Raw genomic sequence first — 15,070 nt, 5'->3', positions numbered from 1 at the left:
ATACTAGGAGAAGAGGTTGTGTCAAGGCTGCCGAGTTTCTTCCCGGTTTTCTCTGTAGTGGGATCATCTGATAAAGGAGAGCTGGTGATCTCTTTGGTCTTTCTTCTAAGAGCCTTAGGACTGCTAAGGGAAGGAATAAGCATTTATTAAGCACTGTGTCCTAGGCACTGTGCTAAATACTTCACAAATATTATCTCATTTAATCCTTATAACAACCCTGGGAGATAGGTACTGTTATTATCCACATTTTACAGTAGAGGAAATTGAGGCAGACGGAAGAGAGGTGATTTGCACAGGATTACTCAGCTGATAAGTCTGAGAATGGATTTGAATTCAGTTCCTTCTGACACCTGTCTCAGTGTTCTAATCACTTTACCACCTAGCTGCCTAAGCTAAGAAACAATGTGGTATATTAATAGAATACTAGACTCTAGTCAGGAAGACCTCAGAGAGGTAGACAGAGATCTAGTGACTATCTAATAACTGTGGCTGAATTTGAAACTCATGTCTTCTTAATTCTAGGCACAGTGTTCTATCCATTGTGTCATCTAGCTGATTGATATAACTTGGTGACTCCAGGTAAGTCATTTAACCTCTGTGTGTCTTAGATAATTCACTAAGGCTTAGGAAGAGTGTTGCTTAAAGATAGTAGAGACTAGCCTTCATGGGGAGGAAGCATGGGGTAGTTGATGAAAGTGTATATGTGTGTGTTATACAAGGTACAACTTATTCAATAACAGGTCTAAAGACAAATCGTATGTTTATATGTGTGTGTGTATGTTGTGCAAGGATCATTTTGTGAAGTTCACAAAGGCTTATGACCAATTTGGTGGTATGATGAATAATATTCAGGGATTGCATCTCTTAAAGATTATTTGCTAGGCTTTAGAGGACATACAATTGTGTCAATGGTAAGGGCATATATGAGGACAAAAATCATAAACTTTTGAAAAAAAGAAAGAATGTCTAGAATATTTCAAGTAACGATACTTCAGGCTTGGGAGTCAGGAAAGTTGTCATTCATTCAATAAGGAATTCCTTGGATGCAAGTTCCTATGACATGGACAGTCAGATTCCCATAGTCTCTGACAAGAAGATTCTTCTAAAGGAGACAAAGTAGCATAGAAGTTGTCACCAAAGTCCCAGTTTTTTCTAACCTTGTGAATAGATTCATTATAGTTGAGTCTCTTTGGTGTTCTTTGTGTCTGAGACCTCAGGAAGATTGATAACCTGCTCTGGGACATAACCTCTATGTGCATTCACTCCCCTGACTCCCAATTTAATCTCCCCCAAATACTAAGGAAATACTTACAATAAAAGTGAAAAACATCCACTGAAACAAAGGAAAACATACCACAAAGCCATAACTACACTGTCATTACAGTGAATTCCCACCTATTTCTTATTCTACTTCTTCTTCAATCATTATCACATTTTGCAAAGTTAACAAATCAGTCAATAAGAATTTATTAAGTGCTTAATATGTACCAGACACTGTACTATGTGCTAGGGATATAAAGATAAGTAAAAATAGAGTCACCGTTCTCAAGAAGCTCACATTTTGAAGAGAGAAACAAAAGTGCAAATAGAAACATACATACAATGAAAACATAGGATTGGTTATCTTAGGTGTAAGGCACTAGCAGTAGGAGTTGGGGAGAAATGATGGGAGGTAGAGAAGAATCAAGAACCGTCTTCTTAGGAATCCATGATGTAGAGGTATGGATTGAGAACATTCTAGATATGGGATACAAACAATGAACACTCAACAGATGTGAAGATAGAGTATCTCTTGGGAGGAACAGCAAGGAGAGGTATGTTATAAAATTACAGAATACACAGAGGGGAACAAGTAAAAAGACTGGGAAGATAGGAAAGTTGAAGTTATAATGGGCTTTAAAATGGATTTTCATTCATTGAATAAGTATTTATTAAGTAATTACTATATGCCGGGCATGGTGCCAAGAACCAATTTTTATATTTGATCTTGGAGGTAATAAGGAGCCATTGGAATTTTTGAGTAAAGAATGACATGGTCAGAACTGTGCTTTGGGAAGCTCACTTTGGAAACTCAGTGAAAAGTGGAGTAGAGTGAGGAAACTTAAAGGAGGGAGAACAACTAGAAAGCTATATTAACAATCCAGACATAAGATTCTGCATCATGATGGTGACTGTATCCAAGAAAGAAGGTAGCCTATATGAGAAATGTTTTGAAGATAACAATAAACAGGACAATTTTTTGAGTAGTTTTTTTTTTTAAATTAAAGCTTTTTATTTAAAAACATATACATAGATAATTTTCAACATTCATGCTTGCAAAACTTTGTGTTCCAAGTTTTTTCCTTCCTTCCCACCCCTGCCTCTAGATGGCAAGTAATCCAATATGCTAAACGTGTAATTTTTCTATACATATTTCCACAATTATTGTGGTGCACAAGAAAAATCAAATCAAAAAGAAAAAAATGAGAAAAAACAAAACTCAAAAAAACAACAATGAAAAAAAGTGAAAATATTATGTTGTGATCCACACTCATTTCCCACAGTCCTCTCTCTGGGTGCAGATGATTCTCTTCATCACAAGACCATTGGAACTGGCTTGAATCACCTTGATGTTGAAAAGAACTATGGGCAAGACAATTAAATGAAAGCTTTCAAATATCAGCAATAAAAATCCCACTTCTTTGTGTTGCTGTTGTTTTTGTTGATCTTCCTTTATTTTGGAAGAGGATCAGTGACATAATGGAGTGATGTCTTAACTTGGATTTGTGATAACTTTGCTGTGATATGCTGACTATTTTATATGTTAGGTATCTGACAAAAAAATACCCATATTAATAATAATGATGATGATGATAGCATTTATTTAACATCTTAGGATTTGCAAAGCACTTAATAAAAATTATCTCATTTTATCCTCACAACAACATTGATAGATAGGTCCTATTATCATACTTATTATTATTATTTTTTTTAACAGAAGACTGAGGCAGAGAGGTTGTGACTTACCAAGTGTCACAGCTAATATCTGAGGCTGGATTTGAAATGAGATTATCCTGACTTTAGGTCACTCTATCTACCACACCCTCCTAACTATCAATATATCAATATAGCAGAGAAATGAAAAGTATGCACTTCAGCAAAAAAAAAAAAAAAAAAAAAAAGCAAGATTATCAAAATATTTGCTCACTAATGAGGCAGAGGCTAAATACATTTTGAACACGAGTATGATGAATTATTATTATGCTTTAAAGAATTACAAATATAAGAAATTCAGAGAAATGTTGAAAATCTTACATGAACTGATGCAGAATGAAGCAAGTCAGACAAGAGACCATTAAGTACGATATCTATATTAATACAAATGAAGATAACTACAAAGGGCAATCATTTCTAATTAATTGCAATGATTCATTGTGGTCACAGAGAAGAGATGATGAAACATATATCTAGTCTGAAGGTAGTTGACACAATGTTTAGTAGTGCTAGACTTAAAGTCAAGGAAGGCTCGGAGTTTAAATTTTAAGTTACTAGTTGTGTGCCCCTAGGTAAGTCACTTAACCACTATCTCACTCAGTTTCCTTATCTATAAAATGGGGAAAATAATAGTACCTATCTCACAAAGTTGCTATGAGGACCAAATGAGATAACATGTTCAGCACTTTGTAAAACTTAAAGTGCTTGTTTTTGTTGTTATTCTCTTACATAGATGAAGAAATGTTTCAAACTTCATTACAAGTAAGAGCTCATTAGAGGAAGAAAGGACCATGCTGTAAATAATAAAAGCAAAAAGTTTAAAAAAAAAAAGAGAGAGAGAAAAATATTTTAAATGCCAACTATATAACTCTTCAGAATGGTTACCTAAACCTAGTACGCTGCTATTAAACGTTTGTGTAATAGTTGCATATCCCAAAGTAAATTTTTTTTTTATATATCTCTCTTTTTAAAAAAAATTATTATAGCTTTTTATTTACAAGATACATGCATGGCTAATTTTTCAGCATTCACAATTGCAAAACCTTTTGTTCCAACTTTTCCCCTCCTTCCCCCCAGATAGCAGGTTGACCAATACTTGTTAAATATGTTAAAGTATAAGTTAAATGCAATATTACATCTTTTTTAAAAGTAAGGTCTACAGATAGTCCAAGACTGGGTGGCTTTCTTTATAACAAAAAGACAAATTTGAATCCATTGAATCTTTTATCAGTTACCAGTTACTTGGTTCAAGGCCTACCAGATTATGTATTTAATATGAAAAATTTTTTTTAAAGTTGAAAAATGTTTTGTAAAAGTTGATATTAAATGACAATTATTTTTTGTAGGTATCAAAGTGCAACAATAAATTTAAAGTATTTGTTTACTTTCTTGAAGGATCATAGGTAATTTTTCTCCTCTATGTGAGATTTCAGGTAAATGATGGGATTTTCAGATGTAAGTATTCCTTTGTTATGACATTTGTAAAGTACCCATCTCTCTCTACTGTCTCTTGTTCAATATCTCAGTTCTCCATTTTGACTTTTGTTTTTCAAAATCTGCACCATTATCTTTGACTAGCAATGTGCTTTTCACTAGTTTCATTAAGCTGGAATTGACTTTCTTCAGGACAATAATCTGTTGCATTTTAAAATAAAGCTTATTACTCATTTCTTCTAGGGGTACCATATGTCTAGGAAAGAAGCTATTTTGTAAAACACAGGTGTACCAAGTCATGAAAAATATGGGCAGCTGATCCACTTCACAATGTTGTAACAACATAAGACAAGAAAGGAAATTATGTGATAATTTATTGTAAAGTTTCATATAACCAGATTCAATCTTGCAAACATGCTTTTTGAAATTATAGTGCTACCTGTGAGGCATTTCTTTTTCATTTAATCTAATTTGAAAACACTTACTGAACACTTGGCCAAGTAGGTGGCACAGAGGATAGAGCACTGGGACTGAAATCAGGAAGACCTGAGTTTAAGTCAGGCCTCAGATACTATTGGGTAAGTCACTTCACCCTTTTTGCCTCAGTTCCTTATGTGTAAAATGAGCAAGGAAATGGCTAACCATTCTAATATCTTTGCCAAGAAAACCTTAAATAGTGTCACAGAGTGTTGGACATGACTAAAACAATTGAACAATAACAGCAACTAAACACTTGTGTGCTATTTGGTCATATTGTCTGCTGAATGGAGAGCTGACCATGGAGTAAGGAAGACCTGGGTTTAATTCTTGCCTCTGACACTTTGCTGGTTTGTGAGACTTCAGTTAGTCACTTAATTTTTCAATGCACCAGAGAGCACTCTATAAATTGGAGAAGAATGCTGACCTGAATTGACAGAGAAGTTTTCTTACAATGATGAAATCCCAGGTCCAGACCAAAAGTTCTTTGCTCATTAGTTTGTCAGCTAGAATTTATTAACTCTATTTGCCAGGCACTATGTTAAGCTCTGGGGATGCAAAAAAAAGATAAAAACAAACAACCAAACAACAAACTAGTCACTTAAGAAGCTCACATTCTAATGAGGGAAACTACATGTAAACAACTATGTATAAACAAGAGACAGGATAAATTGGGAGCAGTCTCAAAGGGAAGGTTAAGATTAAGAAGACCTGGGAAAGGTCTCTGCTAGGAGGTAGGACTTTATTTTAGAGGAGGGAAACCAGAGAAATTAAGAGATAGAGATGAGAAGGGAGAGCATTCCATGCATAGGAGCAGCCAATGAAAATGTTTCAAGTTGGGGCAGTTAGATGGTTCAGTGAATAGAGCACTGGCCCTGGAATGTAGGAGGACCTGAAACAGAGAAATTATTTTATTTACATCATTCCAAATTGCATTCCAAAATGGTTAGACTGATTCAGAGCTCCACCAACAATGCCTTGATGTGTCCATCTTTCTAACTTTGCATGCCCCTTTAGCTTTGACCATTCCCCTCTTTTATCATACTTGTCAATGTGACAAGGGAAGCTTTGGAGTTGTTTGTATTTCTCTTATTATTAGTGATTTGAAGTATTCTTGATGATATTATTAATATTTTGCACTTCTTTTGAAAATTGTTCATTTCCCTTGACCATGAATCTACTGGGCATTGAGACTGCAAACTACTTATAATATATAAAAATTTAGATTGTAAGTCCCTTGAGAGCAGAGACTGTTCCATTTTGAGCTTTTTTATCCCCAGTCCTTAGCATAGTGATTGACATTTAGCAAATTTTTAATAAGTACTTGTTGAATTGAATTGAAGAATCAGCCCCAAAATCCTATTATTAGTGGAATCTGCAACAAAATTGTTACAACAGCCTCTTTTTCTTGGCAATATTCCCACAGTCCCTAAGGTCACTCTCCAGCTCTAAATCTGTGATTTTTTTTTTGATCCATGTTGTTCTGTCTTTCTAGAAACACAGACTAATAGACTCTCTGCTGACATTTTCGTATGCTTACAGAGTGGTCAAGACCTTAGGAAAACTTGATACTCACATTAATAGGGAACTGGGACAGGCTTCTTAGTTAAATGAGAACTGAAGATATTTTGTAGAATCTTTTACTTACTCAATTTAAGTACCTACCAAAAATGGAGCACTCATACAGTAAACTCATACTGACTCACAAGAGTAATGATCCTTGAATACTGAGCCTACAGCAGAAATCTCAGTGAAAGTAGCTTGTGCTATGACTATAATGTCACCAAAAATAATACTATAGGATTTACTCTAATTATCCTACATCTCAGAGGCAGTGAGGTAGATCAGTGGACAGAGTCCTGGGCTTAGAATCTGAAAGATTTGAATTCAAATCCATTCTCAAATACTTATTGGCTATGGGACCTGCACATATCTCTTAACCATTCTCTGCCTTAGTTTCCTTTTCTGTAGAATGGGGATATTAATAGCACTTTCCTCTTAGACTAGTTCTGAGGATAAAATAAGATGATATATGTTAAGCTGGTGGAAATGTGAAAGTGCTTTATAAAACCTTAAATCTACATAAATGCTAGCTATTATTATTATTATTATTACTATTATGGCAATTATGTAATCCAATGGATAGAGTGCTAGGCCTGTAGTCTAATAGGACTTAAGTTTAAATCTGTCCTCAGACACTGATTAGTTGTATGATCCTGGGAAAGTCACTTAAACTTACTCAATTTCTTCATCTGTAAAATGAGCTTGAAGAGGAAATGGCAAATCACTCCCCCAAATAAAAGGGGTCATGAAGAATCAGACACAATTGAAAAATGACTAAGAGCAATGATTATTATTATGTCTCTGTGATACTTGGCTGGAAACTTTGGCTGCTCATTGACTTGTGCTTTGAAATGTCAGAAGATCAGACAACCAATATGCCACGGAATGGAGGGAAAGGTTGAAAGAAGCTGACTTCCTAGGAGAGGCATAGAATAGCAATGAAAGATTCAAACTGTATCATGAGGTTCTGGTTTAATGTCTTGAACTCCAGTTAAGATTCAGAAGGTTACAATATACTCTGTGTCTCTGGAAAACTCAAGCCAGCTGTCAGATGGAAAGCCACACCATATCAGGGAATTGGGAGACTAGGAGTTCTGCCAGTCCATAAAAACAGCAGTAGAAAGAGGTTGGGGGTCTACTAAAAATAAAGCATCTCAATCATTTCTTGCCCAGAAGGGAACTGGTGGGAATACTGAGTGACTAGGAATGTTCAATGAACAGGGACTGGGGATGCAGAAGAGCCAAAGGATTAAATCTTGTTTACTCCACAGTGGGCAGTCAGACAGCTGTCTCTGGAGGAGATTCAATATGGAGTTTGGCCTCCGTGAATCTGAGACTGAACTTAAGTTTAGGATAGTATTAGGAAAGATAGACTGTCTTTCTTGACTTGTATGTTAGAACTTTCCTGTTAGAAGAGAGAAATCAAACCTAGAGCTTTTTATGACCTGCCACATTCCTGCTGGAGGTCTTGGGAGAGAGGAGCCACATGGGGCAACTGCTCAGTCAGGGGGAGATGGACAATTTTATTTGGAGTCAGTGAATGCAAAGGACTCTATAGTGGCCATCCTGGTGAGCATCAGTGTCCATTAGGCTGAAATTTGTGTTCCTGGTCAATACGTCTGAATAGCTTTTTTGAGAGAATGACTTCACTTCCTCAGAATTCTTATCCATAAAAGTCAGAGAGCTAGACTATGTATCTCCTAAGGTCTTTCCTGGATCTTTATTTGTGGTCCTAGGATCTTATAATAAAGAGACTAAGTATCCTGAGGGGGTGATAAATTACAAGCAGAAGTGCTTGAATTATCTAGCCAGTGACTAGATACTTAGTGACTAGGTTAACATATGATGCAGTGAATGAATGGATGAAAAGACATTTACAAAGGACTATGGGATATAGTTACTTTAAAAAATATTTTGAAAAGCAGACAGAATTCATATTTTGCTCATAAAGTGTTCATATTATAATAGGAAGAGACAGCACTGATAGGAGATTTCAGATGCAAGTCAGATGGAAAGATTGCATTGTCCTTTGTGGCAAAGTTACAGTATCTCTGGGTCCATATTCTTTAAAGGAATTTTCATTTGCATCCATTTGTATCCATTTCTGAGGCTGAACCAGTTGACTACGCCAGGGATTTGGGTGGTGAGAAGTTTTTCTTTCCTGATCCTCAGTAGCTGTAGTTGCTGAGAAGGTAGGAGATACAGCACCAGCAGAGGTACTTGCTGGGTAAGATCTCCATAGCAGCTGCTCCCCTGGATCGGGGACTATGAAGAAAGCATGGCTGCTTTCCCCAAGGTTTGGGAAGAGCCAATGATGGGAGTTCTAGTGACTGACACATCATGAAAGTGTGACCAGATTGTTTTTATTGTGCTTTAGGTGAGGCAGCTGACCCTCAGTTAGCCATTTATTAAGAGTTCCTTCAGGCAGGAGCAAGTGGAAAGTGGACATATCTACACTTCTATTGGCAGGCACCCTTTAATTGTCTCCAAACAATGGTGATCATCCTAATGATATATTTAGATTAATTAAGAAATTCCTAAAATCAATCAGGGGCTTCTAAGATCTATACAGTTCCCTTAAATATACTCATTTCTTTTTGAGCTCATCTACTCAGCACATTTACATGGCAGCTCCTAAATTTATATCTTCAGCTAGTTCTTCTCTCTCCAGCTACCCAAATTCTTTCCATTTTTTCCATTTCTTTATTCAGTGGAAATTTCTCCCTCCAAAGCTACCAATCATCTCTTAATTGCAAAATCTAATGATGTTTTTTTCAGTCCTGATCTTTAACATTCTTGATCTTCTTGACTATTAATCACTTACTCCTCCTGAATATTCTATTCTTTGTGACTTTTCAAGTTACTGATCCCTCTTGGCTTTTCTACCAGTTTTGTTGTTGTTTCATCATCTTTTGTTACTCCTCCACCTGTGAATGTCCCTCAAACTCTTGGCCCTTGTGCTCTTCTCTTTACTTTCTATTTTATCTCCTCTGGAGATCTCAACTTCCATGAAGTTTAATTATTTATCTCTATGAAAATAATTTGGGATCTCTGGTCTCCTGACTTCCATTTCCTCATCTCCAACTGCCTTTTGGGCATTTCACATTGATTTTTTTATATGTATCAAATTCACTATATCCTAAACAGAACTCATTATCTATGACCATCATCCCTTCCCAACTTTCATATTAGTAGTAAGGGTGACTCTATCTACTCAATCTTGCAGATATGCAAACTTGGGGTCCTCCTTGTACCTCATTCTTAATAACCCACATATCTAATCAGCTGTCAAATTTTGCCATTTTTGTCTTCATGGTTTCACTTAAATATTGTCTTTTGTCTCCATTCAAACAGCTATCACCTAGATTTTAAACCCTAAGCACTTCTCATGTATGCTATTGCAATGGTCTTCCTGTTGGTTTCCCTGACTTGCCTCTTCCTACTGCTATCCATCTTCCATTCAGCAGCCAACATGATAGATCTAAAGCATGGCAGAACTTGTCATTCACCTTCCTACTCAATAAATATCAGGGGTTCCTTATTACCTCTTGAATCTAACAAGGTCCTTTCTTTGGTATTTAAAGCTCTTCACTTTTACTTCCCTTGACCGCCCCCCCCCTTTTACCTTTTCATTCTTCTTAGACTTGATTCCCTTCCCAACACTCTCTAGTCCAGTGATACTAGTAAACTAATACTAGTCTACTTGTTGTTCATCACATATATGTCATCTTCAATCTCTATGTCTTTGCACACATTATCCTTGAGACCTGATATGTATACTTAACTCTTCCTTTTGCCACTCTTGAATTTTTTAAGTCCCGACACAAAGAGTATCTTATGCAGGTTACTTTCCCAGTTTCCTATAGCTCTTTGAGCCTTTCTCCCTAAAGCTATCTCCATGTTACTCGATATTTTGTATACATCTATTTATTTAAATGTTGTTTTCCCTCTTTAATATCTAAAGCTCTTTGAAGTCAGGGATTTCTCCCCCATCCCCTTTCTTCATATCCTTAATGCTCAGCTCAATAAGAGCCTAATAAAGGCTTATTGATTGATTGATCTTAGGCCAATTCAAATCTTGCCTCATTAATAGCAATGTCTAAACTCTGCTAGGACAGGATCAGGAATGAATGAAAAAGTATTCTTAAGCATTTATTATGCTTCAAATGATGTGCTAGGCTCTGGGGATACAAAGAAAAAATAATTTCTACTCTCACAAAGCTCACACTCTAACTGAAGGAGATGACACATATGGAGGCTCATCTTTAGGGGAGATGGCAAGACCAGGTGTTTTTGGTATTGATAGTGCATCTTTCCTGTGGAGCAGGGATCCTCGAGAGTACTGACTCACCACCACTGGAAAGGAGGAAGTACTTCTAACAGTAAGAATGGTATAGGATTGGAGGATGGAGTTATTGTCTAATAGAAAGATGTCATTGGTTGGAAGATTGGAGTGTGGGGTCTGAGTGGTCTTTGCCTGGGAAGGTTGGTTCTCTTAATGCTAGTTCAGGCTGGGACTCTCCAAGATCTGGGTGGATTGGGATGGGGGAGGGGAAAGAGGAGGTCAAGGGTTGTCTCTTTTGGCTTCCTTCTAAGGTCTCATCTGACTCTAAATCCTATGGGTTACCATCAGTTGGGGTTTGGATGAATAAGTTATGGTATATGAATATAATGGAATGTTGTCATATAAAAAATGAGCAGCAGGATGATTTCAGAGAGGATGGAGAAACTTAACATGAACTGATTCTAAGTGAAGCGAGTAGAACCAAGAGAATATTGTACACAGAAAAAAGATTGTGATGATCAACTCTGATGAACTTGACTTTTTTCAACAATGAGGTGATTCAGGCCAATTCCAATAGACATGCTGAGGACAGCCATCTCCATCCAGAAAGAGTACTATGGAGACTGAATATGGATCACAACATAGTATTTTCATCTTTTCTGTTGTTGTTTGCTTGTCTCCCTTTCCCCCCGTTTCTCATTTTTTTTTTTCCATTTTGATTTGATTTTTCATGTGTAGCATGATAAATGTGGAAATATGTTTAGAAGAATTGAACATGTATTTTGCATATATTTTGAAAATAAATTGTTAGTTTAAAAAAATTTAAAAATAAATCCTATCAATTCTATATTGAAGAGAATGCATTTAGTTCCAATTTGCCCTCTCTCTCAGAGTCATCATTACTTTCTTTTCTCTCCCTCTCCCTATTCCTTTCTCCATTTTTAATACTTATCACATGGTGGTTCTCTACCAGATTGGTTTGTGTGTGTGTGTGTGGTTTTTTTTTTTTTTTTTAAATACAAACTGTTGGGACAGCTAGGTGGCAAAGTGGATAGAGTACCAGCCTTGAAGTCAGGAGGACCTGAGTTCAAATCTGGCCTCAGACACTTAACACTTCCTGGCTGTGTGACCCTAAGCAAGTCACTTAACCCCAATTGTCTCAGGAAAAAAACCAAAAAACCCCCACACCCAATCTGGTGGTTTTAGCAGACCAAAAGCTCAACGTCAGTCAACACTGTGAGATAAATGTCAAGAAAGTTTACAAGGTCTGAGTCAGCATGAACCTCTGAGCTACAACATTCAGGAATAAGGAGATAATAGCCCTAGGTAATCTCACATCTGGAGTATTGTGTTCAGTTATGTGCTATTTAAAGAGGACATTTGTTAGCTGGAGAGCACCCAGAGAAAGGTAACTAGCATAGTGAAGGACCACATAAGAGTCAATTGATTTGGGCAGCTAGATGGCACAATGGGTAAGAGCATAGAAATTGTATTCAGGAAGACTTGAGTTCAAATTCTCTCTCATATTCTTATCAGTTATGTTGCCCTGTTAACTTCTCAGCTTCAATTTCTTTGTTGATAAGAGGGGATAATAATAGTACCTAACTCATAGATCCTCCTTATGGGGATCCAATGATGTGACATATGTACTGTGTTCTGCAAACCTTAAAGCACTATCTAAATGCTAGCTGTTATTATTATTTTGATTGAGGGAACTGGGGATATTTAGCAGAGACACAATAACTATCTTCAGGTATTTAAAGGGAGATGAGCAGTTCTGCTTGGCCCCAGAGAGTAAGATTAGAAGTATCTGGTGAAGTTGCAATGTGAATTGTGAGAAAAAACTTTCATAATTGTTACTGGCTCCCCCACTCCCCTAAAAGTAGAACAGAAAATGGTGAACTCCTTGTCATTGAAGTTCTTCAAGCAAAGGCTGAGCAACTGACTACCTAATTGAATGCCTAATTGGCAGTACACTATAGAGGGGATTCTTGTCCATGTGTGGCTTAGACTAAGATGACTTTTTAAATACCTTCCAATTCCAAGGTTAGGAGACTCTGTGACTGCCATTTTTTCTGTAGTCTTAACATAAACTGATGCTATGCCAACCCTCACTTCTACACAGCAGATGTAGCAGCCATGTGCTGATAGGAGTTGGGCCAGCACTCTCTTCCCCCCCAGTTCCAGCCACCCACACATAAGACAGATGGGAAGCCTGAGGGCAAATGCACAGGAAGGACTAGAAGGAACTTCTGGGTTGGCAGGCCTTGTAGGAGGTGAGTGACTAGAGATGTCACACAGAAGAGGAACAGGTGCCAATACAGACAGCCAGAGCCATGCAGTGAGTTCAGGAGTGAGACTAGGTGTGGAGGGAAACAAGGGAGTTCACCTGTTGATGGCTACCACATTGAGAGCTGTGGACCCCAGTAAGGGAATCTCATTGACCTATCAGATCTATCAGGGAGAAGCACCAGATGGGAGACTGGCCCAATCTCAGGATGCACTCAGATTAGCAATTTTACTCATTGGTGCTCAGTGTGAGACCATGTTATGAGACCATGAACCAAACTTCTGAGAAGGGAAATGGAGCTCTCTGGGAGGATTTTCCCAACTGCTTTGTTAAAGACTCAGATATGAGCCCTCTCAGGTCCCTTATTGTCTTGAATCATTTTAATAATTTTGTTAGCCTGAATGCTTGTAGAGAAGAGTTGAGAGCCCTTAGGAAAAAATGTGAACTTGATTGTTTTGTTCCCCTGGGGGAAACTGTGAGTATAGGGGCACAAGTTATCAAGATTTTTTGTAGAGAGGCCCCAAGACTGAACCCAGTGTGTTTCAAGATCTTACACAAAACTTACACAAGGTATTCTAATTACCAGGTTCTATTACATGGAAGTCTTTGTTCATACTTGTGTCTTTCCTCTGAGGCACATAGTTGAGATTAATAAATGTGTCTGCTCCCCACCCCCTTACAAAAGGAAGCTGAGTCAGGGCACGGGAGATGAGAAAGAACATAGTACCAAGGTGGTTTATTTGCAAAGCTGTATACAAAAATACACAGTATCTGCCCAAGTGGGAGGGAATCCCTGATACCACATTCATCCTTCCCTTTTCCCCAGTTCCTGCCTGGGACTTCTGCTGTTCTCAAAAGATGGACTTCCTGTGTAGAGTCCCTAAGGCTTCTTTCTGAGCCAGAGGACCACTGACCTAAAAGATAAAACCCCCTGGCCCCTCTAAATTAGGAAAAGAGATTTAAAAAGCTCCTTTGGCTACAGGTTTTCCACTCTGGGCCCAACAAACTGAATTCTCTTCCAGGCCCTATTAATGCTCACTTCCTTCTAGCCTAATCCCAAATTAAAATGGGTTTTCTTCTTACTAAAGAGTCTCCTTAGTCTTAGCCTCAGATTTCAGAGAGCCTTGGGAACCATGTTAAAATACTAGTTCCTCCACTGAGGGCAAGACAGCATCTTCCCCGTGATCTATCTAGCATGACACCTTAGCAATCACAGATATTTAGTGAGACACTGCCAAGGAGGGGGCCAGAAATGTGCTGATCTTGCAGTTCTATGGAGTGGTAGCAGACATAGTAAGGGAAGGACCGGACTTAATGTCCAAAGATCTTGATTCAACTGCCAGCTCTGCTCCTTCTAAGCTGTATGACCTTGGACGTGCCACAATCTCTCTGAACCTCATTCTCCTCATATATAAAGGGGGAAAATATTTGGCCCACTGACTTCACGGAGTTGTAAGGAGACAGCGAGGCGATGGATGTGAAAGCACTTCATTGATGCATAGTATAATGCGATCATAATGTAAACTCTTATGGTTACTAAAAATGGGATGATGATACTGGCAAGATTCTATCCTGCTCTCCCCACCCTCCACCTCCTTGCATGGCCAAAGCACTGCTGAGGACAAAGATAAGGAGTATCATGAACCATTCTGGAGCATCAAACATCAATATTTTACCAGTTGGGCCTTTTGGGGACAGGAAAAAAGAACAAGAGACATGGAGTAAATATTCCATTTGTAATGAAGATCAAAAGATGAATGTAAAAACACACACATATGTGGGGCACGACGCCCACACTAACAGTGGGTCATCCCACCTGTTATAGGATGGAAACAATACACCTGCTGAGCATGCCTCCCTCCGGCCAGTTTAAAGGTTTGAGGATCTTAGCTTAAACCACTTCGATACTCCTTTCCACCCAGGTACTTTCCACTTCACCACTAATTTCTATTCCCCCTGTTTCCAACATCTTTTTTTTTTGCCCATACCCACCCACCCTGAAGACTTGTTGGTCCAATGCTTGATACCCAGCCAAAGAAATGGGGGAA

General features: G+C 37.8%; 1 protein-coding gene across 1 annotated transcript in view; it reads right to left on the bottom strand.

Annotated features, from left to right (window-relative positions):
• Positions 1 to 15,070, bottom strand: part of ANOS1 (anosmin 1) — a 172,416-nt gene that overhangs the window by 135,396 nt on the left and 21,950 nt on the right. The window contains 1 exon segment of the mRNA XM_074302020.1: positions 12,765 to 13,091. Coding sequence (XP_074158121.1) covers positions 12,765 to 13,091 — 327 coding nt within the window.

Source organism: Sminthopsis crassicaudata, chromosome 3 (genome assembly GCF_048593235.1).
Source record: "Sminthopsis crassicaudata isolate SCR6 chromosome 3, ASM4859323v1, whole genome shotgun sequence".
NCBI classification, from domain to species: domain Eukaryota; kingdom Metazoa; phylum Chordata; class Mammalia; order Dasyuromorphia; family Dasyuridae; genus Sminthopsis; species Sminthopsis crassicaudata.
Note: the sequence above shows the minus strand (reverse complement) of the source record. Positions and strands in the feature narration are given on the sequence as shown.